The 26,319-nt window shown below is 41.8% G+C and overlaps 1 protein-coding gene across 14 annotated transcripts in view; it reads right to left on the minus strand.

Annotated features, from left to right (window-relative positions):
• The window catches only part of DGKA (diacylglycerol kinase alpha), a 339,192-nt gene that overhangs the window by 125,381 nt on the left and 187,492 nt on the right, over window positions 1-26,319 (minus strand). For 10 of the 14 annotated variants that reach the window (XM_073552212.1, XM_073552217.1, XM_073552211.1 and 7 more), the window contains 3 exons: window positions 4,917-5,007; window positions 4,696-4,772; window positions 3,880-4,027 (listed from right to left, as the gene is read on the minus strand). The exons of 1 other annotated variant lie outside the window; for it this stretch is intronic. In XM_073552212.1, the coding sequence (XP_073408313.1) occupies window positions 3,880-4,027; window positions 4,696-4,772; window positions 4,917-4,989 (298 nt within the window). In that variant the 5' untranslated portion in view covers window positions 4,990-5,007. Of the gene's footprint in view, window positions 1-3,879; window positions 4,028-4,695; window positions 4,773-4,916; window positions 5,650-16,519; window positions 16,539-26,319 lie in introns of those variants that run through there. 3 more of the 14 variants (XM_073552209.1, XM_073552208.1, XM_073552210.1) reach the window with 2 other exon arrangements.

A 26,319-nucleotide genomic window follows, 5' to 3' on the forward strand; every position in this document is an offset into this window, starting at 1 on the left:
CGCTCATTATGATGTCATAATGGTTGACTATGGGATGGAGGATGTGTGATGGGTATATGGGCACTGGACTATGGGATGGAGGATATGTATGACGGGTGTATGGGCACGGGACTATGGGATGGTGGATATGCAGCATATGGGCACGGGACTATGGGATGGAGGATGTGTGATGGGTATATGGGCACTGGACTATGGGATGGAGGATATGTATGACGGGTATATGGGCACGGGACTATGGGATGGCGGATATGTATGATGGGTATATGGGGACGGGACTATGGGATGGCGGATATGTATGATGGGTATATGGGCATGGGACTATGAGATGAAGGATGTGTGATGGGTATATGGGCACTCGACCATAGGATGGCGAATATGTATGATGGGTATATGGGCATGGGACTATGGGATGGAGGATGTGTGATGGGTATATGGGCATGGGACTATGGGATGGAGGATGTGTGATGGGTATATCCAGTTGGAAGAATGTCTCAAGTGGGGTACCACAGGGCTCTGTCCTGGGCCCTGTATTATTCAACATCTTTATCAACGATTTAGATGAAGGAATTGAGGGTAAACTGATTAAATTTGCTGATGACACAAAGCTAGGTGGGATAGCTAATACTAGAGAAGAGAGAGAGAGGATTCAAAAAGATATAAATAAACTGGAGCAGTGGGCAGCAACTAACAGAATGGTTTTTAACAGGGAAAAATGCAAAGTACTACATCTGGGCAATAAAAATGAAAAAAGCATATACAGAATGGGAGGAATAGGGCTAAGCAACAGCACATGTGAAAAAGACTTGGGTATACTAATAGATCACAGACTGAATATCAGTCAACAGTGTGATGCAGCAGCAAAAAAGGCAAATGCAATTCTAGGATGTATTAACAGAAGCATACAGTCTAGATCACGTGAAGTCATTATTGCCCTCTACTCCTCTTTGGTCAGACCTCATCTGGAATATTGTGTCCAGTTTTGGGCACCACATTTTAAAAAAGACATCAACAAACTGGAGCAAGTTCAGAAAAGAGCGACCAGAATGGTGACCGGTCTGCAAACCCTGTCTTATGAGGAAAGGTTGCAGGATTTGGGAATGTTTAGTTTGCAAAAGAGAAGACTGAGAGGAGACTTAATAGCTGTCTACAAATATCTAAAGGGCTGTCACATTGTAGAAGGATCATAGTTATTCTCATTTGCACAAGGAAAGACTAGAAGCAATGGGATGAAACTGAATGGGAGGAGACACAGATTAGATATTAGAAAAAACTTTTTGACAGTTAGAGTGATCAATGAGTGGAACAGGCTGCCAAGAGAAGTTGTGAGTTCTCCTTCAATGGAAGTCTTCAAACAGAGGCTGGACAGACATCTGACTGGGATGATTTAGCGAATCCTGCTTTGAGCAGGGGGTTGGACCAGATGGCCCTGGAGGTCCCTTCCAACTCTACGATTCTATGATTCTATATGGGTACTCGACTATGGGATGGAGGATATTTATGATGGGTATATGGGCACGGGACTATGGGATGGTGGATATGTATGATGGGTATATGGGCACGGGACTATGGGATGGAGGATATGTATGATGGGTATATGGGCACGGGACTATGAGATGGCGGATATGTATGATGGGTATATGGGCACGGGACTATGGGATGGAGGATATGTATGATGGGTATATGGGCATGGGACTATGAGATGAAGGATGTGTGATGGGTATATGGGCACTCGACTATGGGATGGCGAATATGTATGATGGGTATATGGGCACGGGACTATGGGATGGAGGATGTGTGATGGGTATATGGGCACTCGACTATGGGATGGAGGATATGCATGATGGGTATATGGGCATGGGCCTATGGGATCGTGGATATGTATGATGGGTATATGGGCACGGGACTATGGGATGGAGGATAATTATAATTTGCTATAACTAACCACAGTTAGTTACTATGCCCGGCAGCGCCGGGCTCTTCAGCTAGTATATAAATATATACACAGTATATCTTTATAAGAAATGATAACAGAAATTATTTTGGTCCTCATACTAATAAGAATATCTTTTGAAATGCTTGCAATATTAATTACTTAAAATTTTGTTCATTACATTTTAAAGATCAGTAACTCATTAAAAGATTGGCAGCAGAACTTAACTGTCTCTCCAGTACTGCAATAAGGAGGAGTGGGCACGGCCACAAGTGAAGATACTGCCAGCACAAGTCTCAGTGTTAAGGTACTGTCACACTAAGCGATGTACCAGCGATCCCGACCAGCGATATGACGCGGTCAGGATCGCTGGTACATCGCTAAGTGGTCGCTAGTGAGCTGCCACACAGGCAGATCTCACTAGTGACATCGCTGGGGACGGGGATCGCTACTTACCTGTCACACCAGGCGATCCTGCGTCCTCCCGCCCGGCTCCACGCGTCGCTCGTCCTCACAGCAGGAAGCGCCACAGGAAGCAGACGACGAGAAACAGTCCTGAACGTTCTCGCGCGATCAGCGATAACCAGCGGGGGAGCCGGTCGTAGGTAAGTATCAGACACAGAGATATCGCTAGCAATATCGCTATAACGTCACTAGTTATAGCGATATTGCTAGCGATATCTCTTAGTGTGACATGCCCTTTAGGCCGTGTTCACATCTGCACAGGATGCTCCGCCCCATATCCGATCTGGCCAAAAATACCAGACAAAATAGCAAGCACATTGCACTAGTTTAGCAGTAAACGAACAGATACCATGGGCATGACGGAAACACCACAAACACCACTGTAGTCGTCCGTTGGGCACAGATGGTGTCTGCTATGATGTAGCAGAACAAAATAAATAGCGCTATACAGCTACAATATATGTACTTAAATGTTTTTGTACTTTGCAACAATTGAACTAGTCCTACACAGAATCTCAGCTTGTATGTCTAAGAGTTCATCAAAGGGGAAGATAACAGAAGGGGTGTAATTAAAAGAGGTAAAGGAAGGCTTGAAGGGAAGAGTGGCAAAACCTAGGGGGGGGGGGCAAAAAGGTAAGAAAGCTTGGGCAGTTAAGACAAGGAGGATGTGAAAGGAGGTGATCATGTAGAACAGGTCAGCATCAAGATCCTCCCTGTGCAGCCACTCCTTGACAGAGTCTGGAGTGACAAGAGTCAAGTATAGTCAGGGGTCTGGATTAATAGGGTGTTGATATCATTCAGTTATGGCATGGCGTTACTGAGTCACTGGATGGTGACTGATAATAATTAGTCATTGTGTTTGTTACTTTTTAGGGGTAGAGCTAATCTTTGTATACAGATGTGAGATTCTGATTTAGGGCAGTGGTTAATGACACAGGAGCACATATTTAGTGGGGAGCACAGTCTACACCTCTGAACTCCAGGACCCGGCTATGTGGCAGCAATACCTTGCATAAAGATTACTATGAGTGAAGTATACATTTATCTATTGTGCCCACTGATAATTATTTTTTTGCCATCATAACTGATGATAAGCAATAGTTTCTTCTCCTTTTTATCATTACGTTTGTTAGCATTCATCAATTGGCATCAATATTAGTCAGCAATTCATGATAACTGGTGCGCATAATTTGGCCTGTAATACGGGTGTATTGCATTATTTGTGCCCACGGTAGCCAGGAGTTTACATACGGCCGTGTCTGTATGCCATTAAGAATAGGACATTCTCGGACACTGATAGTACTAAACTGAGACACAAATTCCGAATAAGGAGAATATTCCAAAGCTGGTATACATGTTAATGGACTCCAAATACCTACAGGAGATTTCGTTTTTTTCTGTTATTAAAAAAAGAAAAAAATAATAATTTATTAAAAAGATATTACAAGCATAAAGGAATACCCATTTTCCAGAGACTCACTTACCATTTGTCCCATCCGTTTCATTGCCTTGTCCATCGACGCTGGGTGCTGCCAGGAAAGACATGAACAGCCGCTTGTATAGAGCAGGAGAAATTTCATCTGTATCCAGGTAGACTTTCAAGAAACTCTTGAACCCCTCAAAATCTATTGACTAGAAAATATAAAAGCGAAATGTTTTACACACACCGGTAAGGAATCATGCTCTCCTCCCAGGCACTATGTGCACTCTCTTTTCCATTTGGAAGCAGCAGGTAGCCACTTTGGATTTAGGATTTTTCCACAACTTGAATTAAAATGAACATTAAAGATTGTTTGCTAACCTGCAGTCTGCTGGAAAATCAACAATGACTTTTTTGTTTAGCCGTAAACTCTCTGCACATTGAGAATAATATAAACATCTATTATACGTAGCCTGAAACGCAGGGAACCACCACGCTAGAGATACCGTAATTGTAGAAGTTGGTCACATGGATATGTGCACAGCGTTTCTATGTTTGCCTACTGAACTAATTGCTATCGTAATTTGTATTTTCTCACTTTGCACAGTTTTATTTTCTTCTTATGCTATAGTTAATGCAATATAAAATGCCCGATGCCTTCTTAGGGCACAGCATACTGCATGAAAGGACATCGTGAAGGTCCTAGGTGCATCTGAAAAACATACATTTACATGGAAACCTCGGTCACAGCAGATCCTGTAAGAGGACATCTGTGTTGGATACAGAACTGGGAAACACCCTGACGTAATGTCACTTTTCAGCTCTACCACAGCACCTGTGCAGAGGATGCGAAAAATAGAAGAAATGCAGAAAAGCTCACCTCCTCTGTTAGGTGGGGGTTGGAGGTGCCATCTCCGTAAAACTCCTGCAGAACATCTTGAACCTTTTTGCTGCTGTCTAGAAACAAAATACCATTTGGTTTGAACATGTAGATCTCTGGCGCAATTTGCTTGCAGTCTTCTCCTCTGTCTAGGACAAGGGAGCCTGAAGGTTGAATAATCAGGATATATGCAGTGGAGAGAATAGAGGATGTTTACTCACAATCTATGTACTTCTGCAGTTGGGTGAACTCCTCTGGGCACAGGATTGCCCACTCCTTGTTCTCCTCACTCATCCTGGCTCTGCGACAGCCCTGCGGCAAGGCAACAAGATGAGGTGAGTGGATCCAATGTGCAAGGAAGAGGAAAGAGAGTATGAGAGAAAGGGGGAACTGTCTGGGATGAATGGGGTCTGATTCTGGCTCCAACCTTGGATTACATATTAGCTGATCTAACACATTCTCCCAGAGTTTTCCAGAGCCACAGTGCTGCTGTAATAATGAGAGAGAGACAGATTGAGTGGCAGTGTGACAGCGAGAGAGGGGGAGGCAAGAATGGGATGGAGAGAAATGGAGAAAACACATAAAGCCAGGGATACACACTGGATGTGTGCAGAGGAAAAAAGTGGCACTGGGTAAAATCAGACGGGAAGGGACAAATGAAGGGCTGAGAACAGCTGTACAAAATAAGAACTGAGGGGCGCAGGAGACGGGAGAGAGGGGGGATCCAGCAGTGAGTCGTGGGTGTAGTGCAAAAATATAAAATGTCAGAGGAGGAGATTTAGAGGAAAGGTAAGACCACACAGATCAGGGAGACAGCCTTTAATTCAGACACATCAGCAACATGGTTATTTTGTTTCCCTTACAGGCAATATTATTGGTGCTTACATGTAATTCTTTCCTAATCGGTCTCCTTTTACAATCCAGTCCATAAATCTACTTAACGGCTGTTCGACTGTGTATATATATATATATATATATATATATATATATATATAAAAATCAAGACAGAAAAGTCCAGCAAGCGGAAACTTCAGGTGGTATAATAAAATCCAATCTTAAGTAGAAAAAAACATTTCTTAACCTCATAATCAAGAAGTAGGTTAAGAAATGTTTTTTCTGCTTAAGAATGTTAGAGTATTCCAGAAGCAGTTTGAGACCGTGAAGAAGGCGGCAGTTGTTACCGCCGAAACGCGTAGTCTGTTCAGCATTATGTCTGCATCTCGTTACTGAACTCTGGATTTTTTTTAAATTATCTGCAATAAAAATTCTTGGATTTTATTATACCACCTGAAGTTTCCGCTTGCTGGACTTTTCTGCCTTGATTTCTACATTGTTGGACTTGTTCCCAGTCTTGGTCCGTGCAACACAGAGGAAATAGGTATCTAACATCCAGAGCTCGGAGGTTAGCTGGTCTATGTGTTGTTTTGATATATATATAATATCTGCGAACAGATATATATATATATATATATATATATATATATATATATATATATATATTCTGTTGTACAATACTTGAGTATCAAGTATAAACATGTGCACATCTTCTGTATTTTGTCCTCAGCAACAAGAGGACACGTTGACATCTAAAACATGACATTCAAAAAAGAACAAACGCCCCCCGCTATTAGTTATGCAAGACTCCCCTGCCAAGAGGCAATAATAACCACCCACAATTAGCAAAAAAAAAGTAATAAAGAACAAGTAATAAGCAGTAGCAATGTCAATCACACATCTCTTATGTCGCCTATGCATGTTGGCCTCTCTGGCATAAAAGAGGATCTGAAGCGATTAATAAGGTAAATATCTACGGTAAGTAAAGCACAGCGGCCACTTCTCTCAGCAAACACCACAAAGTCCAATAAACCTGTAAAGGACATTTTCATCAAGTCACCTGCTGTGGTAGAGGCGAGAGCCACGCACACTTCCGAAAAATCTTTGTGAACATCACTCCTGAGCAAATTAAGAAGACAGGTCCTTTAAAGAGTGGTTCTATTCACAGTCATCAGCTGCTACCTGGACAGGACAGAGCGATGACTGCTTGCCCTGCAGCTAATATGTTCTGTATGGTCATTAATATAAAATCATGTTCTTAGATCCAGTTATTTGTGAGAGGAGGCAGGAAAGCAGAGACCACATGTGTTATACTGAGGGTTAAACCATTTTCTCTTCTCTTATTGGTATTGGCTTAAATATTTAATGCTGTTTTCCAAACTATTATAAAGGATGACAATGGAGCGCTTGATTTTCAGAACGTTCTAACTTCTTCCTTTACCACTGAGTGATCTCATAATGAGATTATAGGCACAGCTTTCACTGCTTATAAGGAGAAAACAGCTAATAATGCACAACACGTCTTACTGTCAGCTAATAATTTTCTTATTGACTGAAAAATAAATGTATATTTAAAACAAGTTCACAAGCCCAAATTTTCGGCCCGAGTGGTGTCACATGGACAGTACCAGCACCAATGTTATTCAATCAGGCTGTTCAGACACGCATTTCTTTTTTTTTTTATATAGACTGAATCTGCGCATTAACAAAATCTCAGCATGTTCTATTCTCTTCTGCATATCGGATAGGACTCACCTATTGAACTCTATGGATACAGAAAAGTAAACGAACTCCACAACGATCAAGCATATACAGTTGTGTGAAAAAATGTTTGCCCCTTTCCTGATTTCCTATTCTTTTGCATGTTCATCACACTTAAATATTTCAGACCACCAAACAAATTTACATATTAGACAACGATAACACAAGGAAACACAAAATTCAATTTTTAAATGAAGGTCTTTATTAGTAAGAAATGTAAACTTACAGGGCCCTGTGTGAAAAAAAAAGTGATTGCCCCCCTCTTAAAACATAAATTAACTGTGGTTTATCAAATCTTTGGGAATCTGAGTTCAAATTCCCTATCCTCTATTCCCCATTCCCTATCCCCACCCAGGCCTGATTACTGCCACACCTGTTCTCAATAAAAAAAAGTGATTGCCCCTTAAACCTAATAACTGGTTGGGCCACCCTTAGCAGGAATATCAGCAATGAAGAGTTTGTGATATCTGGCAATGAGCCTTTTACAATGCTTTGGAGGAATAATGTCCCACTCATCTTTGCAGAAATGTTGTAATTCAGCCACATTGGAGATTTTCTGACCACGAACCCCCTTTTTAAGGTCATGCCACAACATCTCATTGGGATTAAGGTCAAGACTTTGACTTGGCCACTCCAAAGTCTTAATTTTGTTTTTCTTAAGCAATTCATAGGTGGACTTGCTGGTGTGTTTTGGATCATTGCCCTGCTGCATAACTCAAAAGCGCTTCAGCTTGAAGTCATGAACAAATGGCAGACAAGCAGAATTCATGGTTCCATTTACTACAGCAAGCCTTCTAGGTCCTGAGGCAGCAAAGCAGCCCCAGACATCACACTACCACCACCATAGTTTACTGTTGGTATGATGTTCCTTTTCTGAAATGCAGTGTAACTTTTACGCCAGAAGTAATGGGACATACATCTTCAAAAATATAAAACTTTGGTCTCGACAGTCCACAGAGTATTCTCCCAAAAGTCTTGGGGATCATCAAGATGTTTTCTGGCAAAACAGAGACAAGCCTTTATGATCTTATCGCTCAGCAGTGGTTTTCGTCTTGGAACGCACAGTCTTTCTTATGGTTGAGTCATGAACACTGACTTTAACTGAGGCAAATGAGGCCTACAGTTCTTTGGATGCTATTGTGGGGTCTTTTGTAACCTCTTGGATGAGTCACCGCTATGCTCTTGGTGTAATTTTGGCCACTCCAGGGAAAGTTCATCACTGTTCCATATTTTGCCATTAGTGGATAATAGCTCTCACTAGAGTCCAAACGCTTCAGAAATGGCTTTATAACCTTTTCCAGACTGATAGAACTCAATTTCTTTGTTTTTCATTTGTTCTAGAATTTAAATGGATCTTGCCATGATGTTTAGCTTTTGAGGCTCTTTTGGTCTACTTCACTTTGTCAGGCAGGTCCTATTTCAGTGATTCCTTGATTGAGAGCAGGTGTGGATATAATCAGGCCTGGGTGTGGCTAGGGAATTTGAACTCGGCTTCTCAAAGATGACACCACAGTCAATTTACGTTTTTTTTTTTTGGGGGGGGGATCAGTTTTCCACACAGGGCCCTGTAAGTTTGGATTTCTTTTTCCCTTAATAATAAAGACCTTCATTTAAAAACTGCATTTTGCATTTACTTGTGTTATTTTGTCTAATATTTGTTTGGTGATCTGAAACATTTAAGAGTGACAAACATGCAAAAGAATAAGAAATCAAGAAGGAGGCAAACACTTTTACACATCTGTAGCATCTGATTTTTAAAGGGGCTGCCCACTACTAGGACAACCCATTCTGAATTCCTCCCAGTAAAATAATAACACTTATGCTCACCTCTGATGTCAGCGCTGTTACACCAGGGTCGGCCCTGGCTATCCCAGGGATCAAGTGACATCATATCATGCAATCTCTGTGGCCAATCAGCAGTCGCTTCACTCTTCCTGACTTCGGAAGATTTATATATATTTGGAGCAAGTAAGAGAGCAACATGTATGTGATTTGTCTGAAGACAGGGAGAATAAATACCACTCTAACTGGCCCCAGGGATTGCATGACATAATGTCATGCAAATCCTTGGGAGAGCCAGTGTTGATATTAATGGAACTTCGCCGGTATGGGGGCAGAGTATGAGTGTTATTTTACAGCAGTGAAACGTACGGATTCAGAAGGGTTAGTGGGAGTAGTGAACATTCCCTTTAAAGACACATTACAGTTCTTTAAGATAGGGAAACTATATTGGGTCAAGAATAACTGCTGATGTATAAAATTGAATACCGCACAGATCCCACACAGATTGCATACAATAACAATTGAGAACAAAATTGCCCACTTTTTATGGATGAATCTTGGAACATTTATTTACGTGCTCATATAAACTTAGCAGGAGATATAGAACTTGCATATCAGACACACAAAGTTACAGAAATACCCCTGAAAACATATACAGTAATAAATATAGTTAGTGGGTTAAAAAACACCTAAGTCCATCAATTTCAATTGTTTAATACTCAAAAGGCAATATGTGACCAGGTTTTTATTATGTAATCCAAGAGCAGCAAGCTGTAGAAATAAAGACCCTGATTCCAGTGATGTGTCATTTACTCGGCTGCTAGGCTTGCTGAAGTTTTTTTTTTATAAAATACATGTTTAATCTGTTGCAGATCTTACAGTTTTCTCAATGCAGAGCTCTGTATAACTCCGCCCACACCACTGATTGGCAGAAAGTTGCCAATCAGTGCTAGGGATGGGATTCCAGAGAGCAGGAGGACTATGTGGCACGAGACCCTGATTTTATTGAAACTACAATATCAGCCAGCCCAGCAAGTGACATATTGCTGGAATCAGGCTATCTGCCAAATACCCTTTGGTGCTCTCAAACTATATTGCAAGAACCTGCTGATAGATTTTCTTTAACCCCAGTTCATTTGGAGAGTGGCAAAAGACACTCTTCAAATTGCAGATATGCAAAGTGACACAAAGTGCAAATAGTTACTTTTTACGCCCTGACAGGTCCCTGGATCAACAATATATTTTTACTACCTAAATAAAACTTTAAATATATGTAGTTTATGGAAAAGCCCTTGAATCAGTGTGTTGCTGCCAGAGGAAATGGAACATTATACAGTAAATAAAAAAAGGAAATAATCAGATCTTTAGATATTTTCTAATATCCAATTGCTTGCTGTAAAAAACAAGCCCGCAAAAAGTATATATCACAATATAAAGCACTCTCTCTCTCTCTCTTGCAAGGAAAACAGTTTGTTTTTAGTGGAGGTAAACACAAAACCGAATATGTGAATGTAGCCATAGCTTGAAATAGATGGGAGTCCGTTTGATTGTTTGCTACAATGTTTGTAAGCTTTATTTATTGAACCAATTGCAATCCGCCCACAACATGTAAATCAGTGCTTTGCTTATCTGGTTGCAAGTTGCAACCCATTACAGTATAACCCCTTTACAACTTAGAAAAAAATCTATCAACAAGTTTTTGCTAAGTGGACTCATTGCTGGAATAAGGCACTCTGCCCCTACATCATGCTGCTCTCAGATTACAAAGAAAGCTGGAGACAGATTTCCTTGAACCCAAGTTCATGTGCAGGAAGGCAAAATACACTATACAGATTGCAGTTACCAAAATTTGCCACCAAAAGATAATATTTACTTCCTAAGACCTGAACATTATAAAATAATCAGGTTATTGCACCAAAAAAATACATCACCTATCCAAGGGAAGGGTGAAAAATCAGTATGAGTCTAACTCATGGAGGCCCCACTGATCCTAAAAATGGAGGTCAGTAAACATAGGGGTAGAACCGCTCCATTCATGGTCTATGTGAGCAGTGGTCACTAATGTGCACTACCACTCACAAACAGTTTTAGGGTATGTTCAGACAGAATTTTTTGATCTGCTTATAAATCACATCAAAGAGTACTGAAGTCGTGTTTGATGTGGATTTTGTAGCAAAGTTGAATGGAAGGGTGCTCAAGCATGCACACAATGGCCCCATTCACATGGAGGACAAGGGCCTCTGCTCTCGGCTTAGAATTGGTTGGAAGTTTACAATATAGGACACAATATAGGAATACAATGGCATAAGTTGCCAATAGCCTCCTAATGTAAACTTTTACTGTAAAAATAACAATTACAGTAGAATACCATTTCCTAAAGTGACAAAAATGGTGTGCCAAAGCACTCTGGCCCGCTGTAGGCCCAAGGGATGGTCTTTTAGCAAATGCTCAGTGCAAATGGCCCTATGAATATGTTTGCCACATACAGTAACAGCCGGGTGTATAATCCGTATACAAGGAAGAAACAAGGTCTGAAAGTATCATTTGAAAAATGGGGAGATCTTCCAACAATGGCCATGTACCATTCTTCTTGCTTATTTTCCATGTATTCACGGTTAAATTTCTATAAAGCATCCCAATTATCTGTAAAGTAACCCCGTACTCCCTTTTCAGGTAATGGCAAGTGTCAGTAGCATAATTATCAAACTGCTTATGCATTTTAACTCCGCATGGAGCCATATTGGCTTGACAGACATAAGAAACGTGACGCTCTGCTTATGAAGTTTGCCAAATGAATAAATAGCTTTACTTTTGGGAACATTTCCTTCAGTGTGAGGCGAAGTCGCACACAGAGGGGACCACAAGCCTCCCATATGGCAACCCACCCCCAAAATCCAGGCCTTTCATCTAACTGGTAACTGACCATATGTTCTGCTTTTTTATATTTTGTCCTACCACTATTGCATTTGCATATCTGACCATTATATATGTATAACCATTGTGGATATAGTGTATTGTCTACTGTGCCCTTAAGGCGATTAAATATATAATTGAACTTTGGGCTGCTCTTTTATCTCGATTCATGAATCCACACGTCCGTTTCTCGGCCTAATCTCACATGCTACTGGACCAAGAATGTCTTGGTACATTTGCCCATTCATCCTTCTTTTAATTTTAGCGCCTTGAAAAAAATATTCATATCCAATAAACTTTTCTAAATTTTTTCACGTTACACCCAAACTTAAATATATTTTATAGGGATTTTATAAGATATACCAATACAAAGTAGTAGCAAGTATTTGTGAAGTGCAAAGGAAATTATACACATTTTTCTAAATGTTTTACAAATATAAATCTGAATGTTATGTACACTTGTATACAGCCCCCTGTAGTCAGATAACATTAACCCTTTTCCTACATTAGACGTACTATTCCGTCCATGTGACCTGGGACCTAAGTCCCAAGGACGGAATAGTACATCTAACACGATTAACGGCGCTCACGGTGGGAGCGCCGCTGATCGCGGCCGGTTGTCAGCTGATTATCACAGATGACACCCGGCACTATGTGTCAGGGGCGGTCACGGACCGCCCCCGGCACAATAACCCCCGACACACAAACATGATCGCAGTGTACCGGAGGATCAGGGAAGCATCAGCAGGGAGGGGGCTCCTTCCGTGCTTCCCTGAGACCCCCGCAGCAGCGTGCTGTGCAGCGCTGCTGCGGGGGCCTCCTTCCCTGCAGGTCCCCGGATCCAATATGGCCTTCGGGCTCCTGCAGGGAGAAAGCCTGCAGCAGCGCCTGTCACATCGCTGATCTGACAGAGTGCTGTGGAACCTGTCAGATCAGCGATCTGACATATTACAGTGATGTCCCCCACAGGCCAATGTAATAAAGTTTAAAAAAAAAATAGTTTATAAAAAAAAAAATAAAAAAAAAAATCGCTAAATAAATTTTAAAAAAATATATATATATATATATATTCCCGAATAAATTCATTTTTTGAAAATAAAAAAAAACAATAAAAGTACACACATTTACTATCGCCACGTCCGTAACGACCCGCCCTATAACACTGTCCCACTAGTTAACCCCTTTATTGAACCCCTTAAAAAATAATAAAAAACAAAGCAAAAAATAATGCTTTATCATACCGCCGTACAAAAAGTGCAATAACGCGCGATCAAAAAGACGGTTATAAATAAACATGGTACCGCTGAAAAAACGAGCCACCACACAGCATCATCAGCGAAAAAATAAAAAAGTTATAGCTCGCAGAATAAAGCGATGCAAAAATAATTATTTTTTATATAAAATTGTTTTCATTGCATAAAAGAGCCAAAACATAAAAAAACGACATAAATGAGGTATCGCTGTAACCATACTGACCAGAAGAATTAAAGCGCTTTATCAATTTTACCGCAGGCGGAACGGTGTAAACGCACCACCCAAAAGAAATTCATGAAATGCTGATTTTTGTTCATTCTGCGTCCCAAAAATCGGAATAAAAAGCGATCAAAAAATGTCACGTGCCCGAAAATGGTACGAATAAAAATGTCAACGCGTCCAACAAAAAATAAGACCTCACATGACTAGGTGGGTAAAAATATGGAAAAATTATAGCTCTCAATATGTGGTGATGCAAAAACTATTTTTACAATAAAAAGCGTCTTTTAGCGTGTGACAGCTGCCAAACATAAAAACCCACCACAAATAGTAAATCAAACCCCCCGTTATCACCCCCTTAGTTATGGAAAAATAATAAAATTAAAAAAATGTATTTATTTCCATTTTCCCATTAGGGTTAGGGCTACGGTTAGGGCTGAGATTGGGGTTAGGGGTGTGTTGGGGTTAGGGTTGGAGCTAGAATTGGGGGGTTTCCACTGTTAAGGCACAACAGGTGCTCTCCAAATGCAACATGGCGTCTGATCTCAATTCCAGCCAATTCTGCGTTGAAAAAGTCAAACAGTGCTCCTTCCCTTCCAAGCTCTGCCATGCACCCAAACAGTGGTTTACCCCCACATGTGGGGTATCAGCCTACTCACGACAAATTGCAAAACAACTTTTGGGGTCCAATTTCTATGGATACCCTTGCGAAAATAAAAAATTGGGGGTAAAAATATTTTTGTGGAAAAAAATATATTTTTTTATTTTTATGGCTCTACGTTATAAATTTCTGTGAAGTACTTGGGGGTAAAATGTGCTCACCACACACCTACATAAGTTCCTTAGCGTGTCTAGTTTCCAAAATGGGGTCACTTGTCAGAGGTTTCCACAGTTTTGCCACATCAGGGGCTCTCCAAAGGCAACATGACACCCGCAGACCATTCCATCAAAGTCTGCATTCCAAAACGTCACTACTTCCCTTCCAAGCCCTGATGTGTGCCCATACAGTAGTTTTCTCCAACATATGGGAGATCAGCGTACTCAGGACAAATTGGACAACAACTTTTGGGGTCCAATTTCTCCTCTTACCCTTGGGAAAATAAAAAAATAGGGGACTAAAAGATCATGTTTGTGGAAAAAACATGATTTTTCTATTTTCACGCCCGGGCGTTATAAACTTCTGTGAAGCACTGGGGGTTTAATGTGCTCACCGCACATCTAGATAAGTTACGTGGAGGGTCTAGTTTCCAAAATGGTGTGATTTGTGGGGGAATTCCACTGTTTTGGCACATCAGGGGCTTTCCAAACGCAACATGGCGTCGAATCTCAATTCCAGCCATAAAAGTCAAAAGGCGCTGCTTCCCTTCCGAGCTCCGTCATGCACCCAAATAGTGGTTTACCCCCACATGTGGGGTATCAGCGTACTCAGGACAAATTGTACAATAACTTTTGTGGTCCTGTTACCCTTGGGAAAATAAAAATTGGGGGTGAAAAGATAATTTTTGTGGAGAAAATATGATTTTTTAATTGTACGGCTGTACGTTATAAACTTCTGTGAAGCCCTTGGGGGTTCAAAGTGCTCACTACATATCTAGATAAGTTCCTTGGGGGGGGGTCTAGTTTCCAAAATGGGGTCACTTGTGGGCAGTTTCCACTGTTTAGGCGCATCAGGAGCTCTCCAAACGTGACATGGCATCCGATCTGAATTCCAGCCAATTTTGCAGTGAAAGTGTCAAACGGCGCTCCTTCCCTTCTAAGCCCTGCCATGCGCCGAAACAGTGGTTCCCCCCATATATCAGGTATCAGCGTACTCAGGACAAATTGCACAATAACTTTTGCAGCCTAATTTCTCATGTTACCCTTGGTAAAATAAAAAAATTGAACCTGAAGTAATTTTTTTTGTGGAAAAAAAGTTAAATGTTCATTTCTTTTTAAACACTTAAAAAATTCCTGTGAAGCACCTGAAGGGTTAATAAACTTCTTGAATCTGGTTTGGTTTTGAGTACCTTGAGGGGTGCAGTTTTTTGAATGGTGTCACTTTTGGGTATTTTCTATCATATAGACCCCTCAAAGTGACTTCAAATGTGATGTGGTCCCTAAAAATAAAATGGTGTTGTAAAAATGAGAAATCGCTGGTCAACTTTTAACCCTTATAACTTCCTAACAAAAAAAAATTTTGGTCTCAAATTGTGCTGATGTAAAGTAAACATGTGGGAAATGTTACTTATTAAGTTTTTTGAGTGCCATATATCTGTGATTTAAGAGTATAAAAATTCAAAGTTGGAAAATTGCAAAATTTTCAAAATTTTCTCAAAATTTGCGCTTTTTTCACAAATAAATGCAAGTTATATGAATAAAATTTTACCACTAACATGAAGCACAATATGTCACGATAAAACAATGTCAGAATCACCGGGATCCATGGAAGCGTTCCAGAGTTGTTACCTCATAAAGGGATAGTGGTCAGAATTGTAAAAATTGGCTCGGTCATGAACAAGCAAACCACCCTTGGGAGTAAAGGGGTTAAATAAAATCCTGAGTGACCAATTGCCTCCAGAAGTCACACAGATACTAAACTGAGCCCACCTGTGTGTAATTTATTCTCAGTATAACTACAGCTGTTTTGTGAAGTTGAGAGCCTTATGGGTCAAACAGCATTATGAAAACCAAGGAACACACCAGACAGGCCAAGGAAAAAGTTGTGGAGAAGAGTAAAGCAGGGTTAGGCTATAAAAAAATATCCCAAGCTCTGAACATCTCAAAGAGGACTGTTCAATCCATCTTCCAAAAATTGAAGGAGTATAGCAAAACTAAATACCTACCAAGACATGGCCATCCACATAAACCAGGGGTCGGGAACATTTCTGTCTGGAGAGCCATCAACGCCACATATTTCAAAATGTAATTCCGTGAGAGCCATACAATATGTTTAAGACTAAATACAAGTAAATGTGTGCATTTTATGGAAGACCAACACTTTTAAAGTATAGTAAGCCTCTGAATTCTTTTTAATAACGTTGTTATGCTGTTGCTAATCAATGATGAATAAAGTACTTCTTACCATTAATGTGACTTCTTGTGCTGCATGGTTTTGCTGATGGCTTTGTAGTCTGGTTGCTATGTAGTGAGGTTAAGCTTCATGCAGGCGTTGAGACTTCCATCCGATAAACTTGATTGTAAGATGGTCTTAATGGTCTTTAGAACATTACTTCCTGACCTCACAACGACCTTCTGATCCGCACCACAGGTAGCCGTCACCCGGGATATAAGGCGCCCGCTCTCCTGAAAGGTAGAGCGGCGCTTGAGCGAGCGGAGCTCAGTTACTGCTAAATTGGGGTGAAGAGAACGTCTGCTAACAGTGCAGGAACTTCCTTTACCTGCTGATGAGCTCGCCTCCGGTCTGCGCTTAATGATTCCACTCCCGTTCGTGAGGGACAGTCAGTGCCACTTCTGCTCCGCTCCGGTTGTGTCCACGTAGCAATGTCAGTGGCAGCTAGATAAGCAGTCACTCGTCTGGGGTCTTTTAAAATGGTTTATGGAAGTCAGGGAGGATTTAGGTGAGCTGTTTTCTTCTCCTCTCCTCGGAGCTGATTTACTATACATCCGGCTCCTTGTAGGTTCAAGCCATGCCCCCATGAGAATGTTTTATATATTTAGCAATTTTTTTTTTATTAAAGATTTGTCTGAGCCAGATACAGCCATCAAAAGAGCCACATCTGACTTGCGAGCCATAGGTTCCCGACCCCTGACCTAAATGCACATCCCAAGCAAGGAGAGCACTAATTAGAGAAGCAGCCATGAGGTCCATGGTCACTCTGGAGGAGCTGCAGAGATCCACAATTATTAGTTGTACTCCACAAATCTGACCTTTATGGAAAAGTGGCAAGAAGAAAGCCATTTTTGAAAGTAAGCGATAAGAAGACCCATTTTCAGTATGTAAAGCCATGTAGGAGACACAGTTAGTATGTGGAATAAGGTGAGTAACACGTTGGCTCAGTGGCTAGCACTGCAGCGCCAGAGTCCTGGGTTCAAATCCCACCAAGGACAACATCTGGAAGGAGGTTATATGTTCTACCAGTGTTTGCATGGGTTTCTTCTTATTATTATTATTATTATTAAGGTGCCCTGGTCAGATGAACCAAAGTAGAACTTTTTGGGCTTAAAGCAAAACGCTACATGTGGCAGAAAACTAACACTGCACATTACTCCGAAAACACTATCCCCACTGGCAAACATGGTGGTGGCAGCATTATGTTATGGGGATGCTTTTCTCCACCACTGATGGGGAAGATGGTCAGAGAGTTGACTACAAGATTGATGGAGATAAATACAGGGCACTCCTGGAGGAAAATCCGTTAGAGGCTGCAAAAGACTGGAGACTGGGGCGTAGGTTCACCTTCTAGCAGAACAACCCTAAATATACTGCCATAGCTACAATGGATGATTCATGTGTACGAACGACCCAGTCACAATCTAGACCCAAATCTCATGAGAATCTGTGACAAGACCTGAAAACTGCTGCACACCGACACCTTCTTCCAAACTCACTGTGTTAGAGCTAGTTTGCAAAGTTGCAATGTTCAAACATTTCAGCCTTTAGATGTGGAAAGCTGGTAGAGACATATACTAAAAGACTTGTAACAGTAATTGCAGCGAAAAGGTGGTCCAACAAAATATTGACTCAAGGGGGCTAAATATACATGCACGTTACAATTTTCAGATTTTCATATTATTAACATATTTAAAAAATCATGAACCAGTTCCTTTACATTTCAGAAATACTGTATATGAAGTTTGCCAGTGCTGTATGCTGAAAAAGAGCCTCAAACTATGATGTTCCCACCTCCAAAATTTACTGTGTGGTGTTTTTTGGGGTGATATGCAGTGCCTTTTGCCCTCCAAACATGGTGCCATCCAAAGACTTCAGTTTTGGTCTCATTTGAGTATCCAGTATTTCTCATGCTTTTCTAAATGTTGCTGAGCAAACTCTAAATGCACTTGAACATACTTTTTTGTTCAGCAATGGAGTCTTGTATGGTGAGTGTACACACAGACCATGGAGGTTGAGCACATTACTTATAGTTTTCTTTGAAACAATTGTACCTGCTGTTGAACCAGGCAGCAAGGTGGCTCAGTGAATAGCACTGCAGCCTTGCAGCGCTGGAGTCCTGGGTTCAAATCCCACCAAGGACAACATCTACAAGGAGTTTGTATGCTCTCCCTGTGTTTGTGTGGGTTTCCTCTGGGTACTCTGGTTTCCTCCCACATTCCAAAGACATACTGATAGGGAATTTAGATTGTGAGCCCAATCGGGGAGAGTGATGATAATGTGTGCAAAACTGTAAAGTGCTGCGGAATATGAAAGCGCTATATAAAAATAAAGATTATTATTATTCCAGGTCTTTCTGTAGCTCTCCACAGGGTCCTTGGCTCATGGACAACTGTTTTGATAAATCTTATTTACTCCTGTGTCTGAAATGTTGATGGGAGCAAATGGTCGTGGCCAGCTTCTATTGAAATATATTGTTTCCATTTCTGGATTATGGCCCCAACAGTGCTAACCGAAACAAGTAGTAGTTTAGAAATTCTTCTGTAACCAATGCTATCAGTATGTTTGGCAACAATAAGGTTGTAAAGTTCTTGGAACAGCCTATACCTATCATGAGATCTTTCTTGTTTGGCACCTTGGTACTGAGAGTCCTTTTTATAGGCCATCAGCTGAAACAGATGATTTTTTTTCACTAAGTGGCAGGATTGCTTTCTAATTACTGATAGATTTCAGTGGTGTCAAGACTTTCCATAGCTTTTTGCACCTCTCTTTCTTCATGTGTTTAGTACTTTTTCCATATGTCATATCTCAGTATTACATATAACTTAATATATGGATATCTTTGTATTTCTTTGCCTGTGTGGATTAGATGGGTTGTTACTGACATCTGGTGAGAAATTCATATCAATAGCACCTTTAGAAATATATTTACTTAGAAAATTGATGATGTGTTTAATATTTATTTCATCCACTGAATTTATACCACACTCCTCAATGTTAGAATTGCAACACCAAGAAGGAAAAGTTGTGGAATTATGGAAATTACAGGATCGAAAGACAAGATAATGATATGCAGATAAGGAAAATATGGAGACGAAATTGTCAAAACATCTCAATTTATTCAGTATCTGGTATGAGCGCCACATGCAGAAACAGATGCACTTAAACACCTTGGTTGCTATCAGTGAGGTTATTAATGGTTGTCTGAGGAACTGATATTGTTTTATGTACTGTATGTTTTATTAGATTAACTATAGTGGGGAAAAAATCACTTGGTTCTGTCTCGTCATACATAACAGTCTAAATAGTTTTCCGTCAACAGGGCTGCGTGCAGGCTTTTTTTTTAAGGCAAGATGTAGTTTTCATTGTTACAATTGGTTTTGTATTCTACCTGTCATTCACAGTACGACTCTGAATAACTGGTAGCCTATAAGACCCTTGCTCTGGAAATATCTGAGAGGCTGAGTGATATGGCAGTGACACAGTACATTGTTAGGCTATGTTCACACGTGGCGTTTTTTCGCATTTCCGCGGCGGTTTTTACTGCGCGGTTTTGCCGCGAAAAATAAGCATCCCATGCATTCCTATGGGATTCCGCAATGCTGTGCTAATGCTGCGGTTTTTACCGTGGCGGAATCGCTTCGCGGTAAAAAACGCAGCATGCTCATTAATTTCGCGGAATCACAGCGCTCCCGCACACATAGGAATGCATTGTTCTGCTTACTTTCCGCATGTGGCTGTGCACACCATGCGAAAAGTAAGCAGAACATTTGCGGATGGTACCCACGGTCCGGAGGAGAGGAGACTGTCCTCCGGGCTTTGGGTACCATATCCCTGTAAAAAAAAAAAAAGAATTTAAAATAAAAAATATTGTTATTCTCACCTTCCGACGTCCCGCGCAGACTTCCCGCCTCTCTCCACGCTCCCGGTCCCAGTAAGCCTTTGCAAGCGATGACGTCCATTCTCGTGGGATCGCGAAGTCTCGCGGTCATTCGCGCGACGTCATCGCGAATGACTGCGAGACGAAGCGATCCCGCGAGAACGGACGTCATCGCGGTAATTGTCGCAAAGGATTACTGGGACCGGGAGCGTGGAAAGAGGCGGGAAGGCTGCGCAGGACGTCGGAAGGTGAGAATGACAATATTTTTTTTTATTATTATTATTTACATGCTATCTTTTACTATTGATGCCGCATAGGCAGCCTCAATAGTAAAAAGTTGGTCACACTTGTCAAACACTATGTTTGACGAGTGTGACCAACCTGTCAATTAGTTCTCCAAGCGATGCTACAGATCGCTTGGAAAACGCTAGCAATTATGCAAGCTAATTACGCTTGCAAAATGCTAGTTTTTCCGCGGGAATTTAAAATGCGATTTTCCCGCGGAATGGAATTCCGGAATTCTCGCGGTAATTTCCGCGAGAGTTCCGCTACGTGTGAACCCAGCCTTAGGCATCTGGCTGCCATGGCAAACCATCAGCACTCAGCGATCTCGCTGCAGGGGTGCCAATGAGTAGGTGGAGGGAAAGCTTTCCCACTGTCAAGGTCCTTACATGTGCAGTCAGTAGTGACAGCGGCATGTAAAGAATTTAAGCAACCAGGATCACACACAGCTGTGATACTGGCTGTAGCAGTGGGATTATATAACAGCTGTGTTGCTCTGTGGATGGCACGGGGACAGCTCCTATGCGCCTTCTGTCCTTGCGCCATGCATATACAGTGATCTAGATTGAACAGCCTGCAATGACTCCGCAACCCCCCAATCTACTGTCTCCTTCCCCATCATCCTTCAATGGAAGTCTTCAAACAGAGGCTGGACAGACATCTGACTGGGGTGATTTAGCGAATCCTGCTTTGAGCAGGGGGTTGGACCAGATGGCCCAGGAGGTCCCTTCCAACTCTACGATTCTATGATCCTGTAGAAAGTAAGCCCCCAAGAGCAGGGTCCTCTTCCCTCTGTACCAGTCTATCACTGTTAGTTTGTTTACTGTCAATTAGATCTGTATTTTGGATGTAACCCCGTCTTGTGTACACCACCATTGAATCAATGGTGCTATATAAATAAATAATAATAATGATAATAATAATAATACACTCCTCCATGCATGCCAAGGAGCTCAAAGGTGTTAAAGAAAGGAAAACGAAAGAAAAAAAAAAATAACAGCTTGTAAATAAACTGACAGATGGGTCTAAGGCCTCTTTCACACATCAGGTTTTCGCCTTCAGGCGCGATCCGGCGCTTTTGACAGAAACCGGATCCAGCGAAATGCAATGCGGGTACTGGGCGGCAGCGGCAGAGGGGTCAGGAAAAGACTTATGCGCCAGAGTTCTTGCATCTGAATGCATCTTTCCAGAACTGTCTAAAAGTCTTGTCAGAGCAAATCTCCGCAGGCTATCAGCAGATCAACTCCAGCATTCTGGAGGTGAAGACACTTCTGCAAACCATGCATTCAGAAGCAAGATCTTCGCCAAACCACACCTTTTTCAGGTCTGTTGTGGAGCGCATGGAAACGCTCTCTCCTGCCCAGCAGATGCATGTAATGCATTCATGCCACGCTGCTCTCCAGCAAGTTACCTCCCAACCTCCTCCTCCCACCACAGTAGTTCCTCCACCTGCACCCCCTCCAGCCACTTTCCATCCTCCCCCTCCTATTACATCTACACCCCCTCCAGCCACTTTCCATCCTCCCCCTCCTATTACATCTACACCCCCTCCAGCCACTTTCCATCCTCCCCCTCCTATTACATCTACACCCCCTCCAGCCACTTTCCATCCTCCCCCTCCTATTACATACCATCCACCTCCAGCCACTTTCCATCTTCCCCCTCCTATTACATACCATCCACCTCCCCAGCACCATCCACCTCCCCAGCACCATCCACCTCCCCAGCACCATCCACCTCCCCAGCACCAGCAACCTCCCCAGCACCAGCAACCTCCCCAGCACCAGCAACCTCCCCAGTACCAGCAACCTCCACAGTACCTGCAAACTCCCCAGTACCAGCAACCTCCCCAGTACCAGCAACCTCCCCAGTACCAGACATCTCCCCACTTCCAGCAACCTGCCCCGTACCAGACATCTCCCCACTTCCAGCAACCTGCCCCGTACCAGACATCTCCCCACTTCCAGCAACCTGCCCCGTACCAGACATCTCCCCACTTCCAGCAACCTGCCCCGTACCAAACTCCTTCCCCATACAACTTGCCATCAACATCATCTGCTCCTACAGTCCCTGCCCAACCCTCCACTCCACCACCCACCACCTCTTCTGCTTCCCACATGTCCACCCATTCTGTAGTTTTTTCCACACATTCACCTCTAACTGTTCCTTCCCCACCACGATCCCAGTCCTCTCTCCACACTCCCAGTGTCGAAGTGTCCCGCTGCCCCTACAGCAGTATTTCCACCACACACTACACAGAATTATAATGTGTGTATTTAAATAAAAATGACCAGTTTTATGGTTTCAGTTTTATAGTTTCAAATTTTTATTAAACATGTTTATTAACATTTTAAAAAAGTTTACTAAAAAAAACACTTTTCAATAAAAGTTAAATTATTTTACACTGGTTGTCTGTCATTTCTTTCTGCGGCGAAAAAGGTTAAATACAGGTTATTTAAAAGGTGAAATGGTATTCAAAACTAGGTATATAACTGTGGGTAAATTTTAGCTTTTTGCCACAGTTGTGTTCCTGGTTGTGTTTGAAGCAAAGTATTTCACCTAAAAAGTTGTGTTTATTGTTGGTGATTTCATAACAATGTACACAACTTTTGTTAAAAGGTGAAATACTTTGCATAAAACACAACCAGGTACACACCTGTGGCCTAAAGCTAAAAATAGAGACCATGACAAGATAGCCAACTTTGGTTGGCAAAGGTATATACTGTTGGTACAGAAGGTACACAAGTTTGGTTAGGGCACAAATCTTTCACACTCTGTCATCCTGCCAGTGTACTCTGCCTTGAGGTGACATAAAGTATAGTGCAAAATTGTCCCTCATTACTGAAACCGTCACAGAACTTCTAGTGGTAATGTCATGGTAATCTTGCAAGGTGGTTTCTTCAGAGGTGTCCTCAATGGAAATGGGTTCCTTGCAGATAACAAAATTGTGGAGTACCACGCACGCTTTGATCACCTCGTCCACAGTTTCTGTCTTGAGGTTGATCGCAGTCAATAGGACCCGCCATTTGGCTGTCAGAATACCAAAGGTACATTCAACCATTCTTCTTGCTCTTGTGAGGCGGTAATTAAAAATGCGTTTTGGTCTTGACAATCCTCTGCTAGAGTACGGTTTCAAAAGGTGTTCTGACAGCTGGAAGGCTTCATCCCCTACACAGACAAATGGCATAGGTGGACCAGATGTTTGCGGCAGCGGTCTAGGTGGTGGGAACTGGAAGGTGTTTCCATACAGTTTACGCCCCATGGCAGACAGTTTGAAAACTTGAGAGTCATTGGAGCGGCCATAGGCCCCAATATCAACCGCAATAAATTTGTATTCCGCGTCAGCGATGGCCATGAGGACAATTGAAAAATATTTCTTGTAATTGAAATATTCCGATCCCAATCCAGCTGGCTTTACAATGCGGATATGTTTCCCGTCCACAGCGCCCAAGCAGTTTGGAAACTGACATATCTGTTGAAACTTGTCAGCAATTTCAATCCACCTCTCTGTTGTGGGCTCTGGTAAAAACTCTTCAGCTAAGGAGTCCCACAGTGCACGGCATGTGTACTTCACAATTCCAGATATGGTGGAAATCCCGAGTCTGTACTGGAAATGCAGTGACGAAAGGGATTCTCCAGTTGCAAGAAATCTGTGGGGAATTAACAAACAATAAATTAGTTTTAAATCACAGCATTACATACCAAAACTGACCTATAACACTTGGAGATACAAATTACCACCAACAAGATTGCAGTGAAAGTGTGCTCTGATGCGATCACATCCAATAAATGTGGCTTACCTTAAAGTCACCATCAGACGCTCTGCGGGTGAAACAGAGAAGCGGCAATAGGTGTCCGCTTTTCTTATGCGGTGTGCAATGCGCTCCACCAAGTAATCAAAATTCTCCATTTTCATCCTAACATATCCAAAAAATTTATCCGGGTTTCGTCGAAGGTCCATGCAGAGTGTAGAATAGACCCCACGCGTCATTCTCTTGGCTGTGATGGGGTGGATCCACAAACGTCGTCTACGATGCCTGATGCGCTGCTGTCTCGCTCTCTCCTTCTCCAGAACAATCACCCTCAAACGATTTGCCTCCGCTATAAAATCCGCCAAATTCTTCAAAATATTTCCAATGACAACATCCATCTTCGCCAGTAACTTGCTCTTCTCTCCAACCTGCACTTTCTCCTCTACAACCTGTCAAAGAAGGGCTGTAGGAACATGCTATATATAGTTTTCCAGTAGCCAATCCCGTTCGGAAGGCAACAAGGGTCAATTTTAAAAACCGGATCCGGCGTAATCCGTCGAAAAACGGATAGAAAAACGGATGAACCGGATGAGACGGATCCGGTTTTGTCTGTCAAGAAAAAGACGGATCCGGCAGAAAACCGGATCCAGCACATCAGGTTTTACTAAACATTTGCCAGATCCGGCGTTCCGGCACGACGCCGGATCGCGCCTGACGCCGAAAACCTGATGGTTTTGGGGTGTATCTCTGTATAGTCTGCTACTGACTATTCAGGACTGCTAGTGTCAAACTGTGCAGAGGACACATCACTTCAGCAGGATAAATGGTAGCACCCAGTTGTTCATTTATTGTTGCATTTCTAGAAGTGTAACAAAAGTTTAAACACAACAAAGAATTAGTTTTGGAGAACTTGCAGTTTCCCCCCTTTGAAAACTATCCTATTTATGTAATTCCCATTTAAAGGACATTGTCAATGTTTGAGAGCATGATTATTAACGAACAAATTAAATAATTTGTAGGTGTATATACAACCATATAGTAGTCTTCATGTACAATATAAGGAGAACAATAATATTTTAGAGATAGTGCTTTTGGGCAACTTAGAAAAACAATAGCCGTACATTTAAAGAAACAACAACAACAAGGTTTCATAATTACGTAATGCCAAGTTCATAAAGTGGTATGTACAGGTGGGAGAGGCAGCTGTAAAACAATGGAAATCTATGTTATTGAAGGATACGCAATGGAAAAAGTGTCCCTAAGCAGAAATATCACTGTAAGCAAATGCAGCGGTGGAGTCTGTGGCTGAGAAATGTATCGACTTCCAGATATACTGAACATATTGCTGGTAGCAAAACAGTAATTCATTTCACTCATCTTTTGTAGTGTTGTAAATCACTCGTCTATTCTGTTTCATGACTTATATTTGTAAGCAATATAAATCCTCGCAGTAATGTGTAATTACTTTCCACATTTAGAGACTTCACAGTAGCGTCAGCACTGAAAGAAATATACAGAGGGGCAGCCTTGTAGTTAGCAATAAAAGAAACACTAAAGATGAAATAGAATGTTTTATTTATTATGGTAGTCTATGGTTAAGGCTGGCGTTACACACAACGTATAAAAAAATCGGTCCGTTTTTTTACGGCCAAGAATCGCATCAATGTTTCATGAACAGTGATCCGTATGTAATCCGTTTTTGATGCGAGAATGCGATTTCCTCACACCAAAATATCCGTGTGACATCCGTACGGCGAGATTTTCTCTCCCTGGTTTGCAAAATGGACATATAATGGGTCCATAGCCTCAAATATTCGTGAAAACATATTTACAGTCTATATATGTGTCAGTGAGACACATTATATATCTAATATATAAAGCTCAATGTGTGTCTGTAT

The sequence above is a fragment of the Dendrobates tinctorius genome, unplaced genomic scaffold (assembly GCF_039654945.1).
Source record: "Dendrobates tinctorius isolate UK_male_01 unplaced genomic scaffold, ASM3965494v1 ptg000187l, whole genome shotgun sequence".
Classification (NCBI taxonomy): Eukaryota; Metazoa; Chordata; class Amphibia; order Anura; family Dendrobatidae; genus Dendrobates; species Dendrobates tinctorius.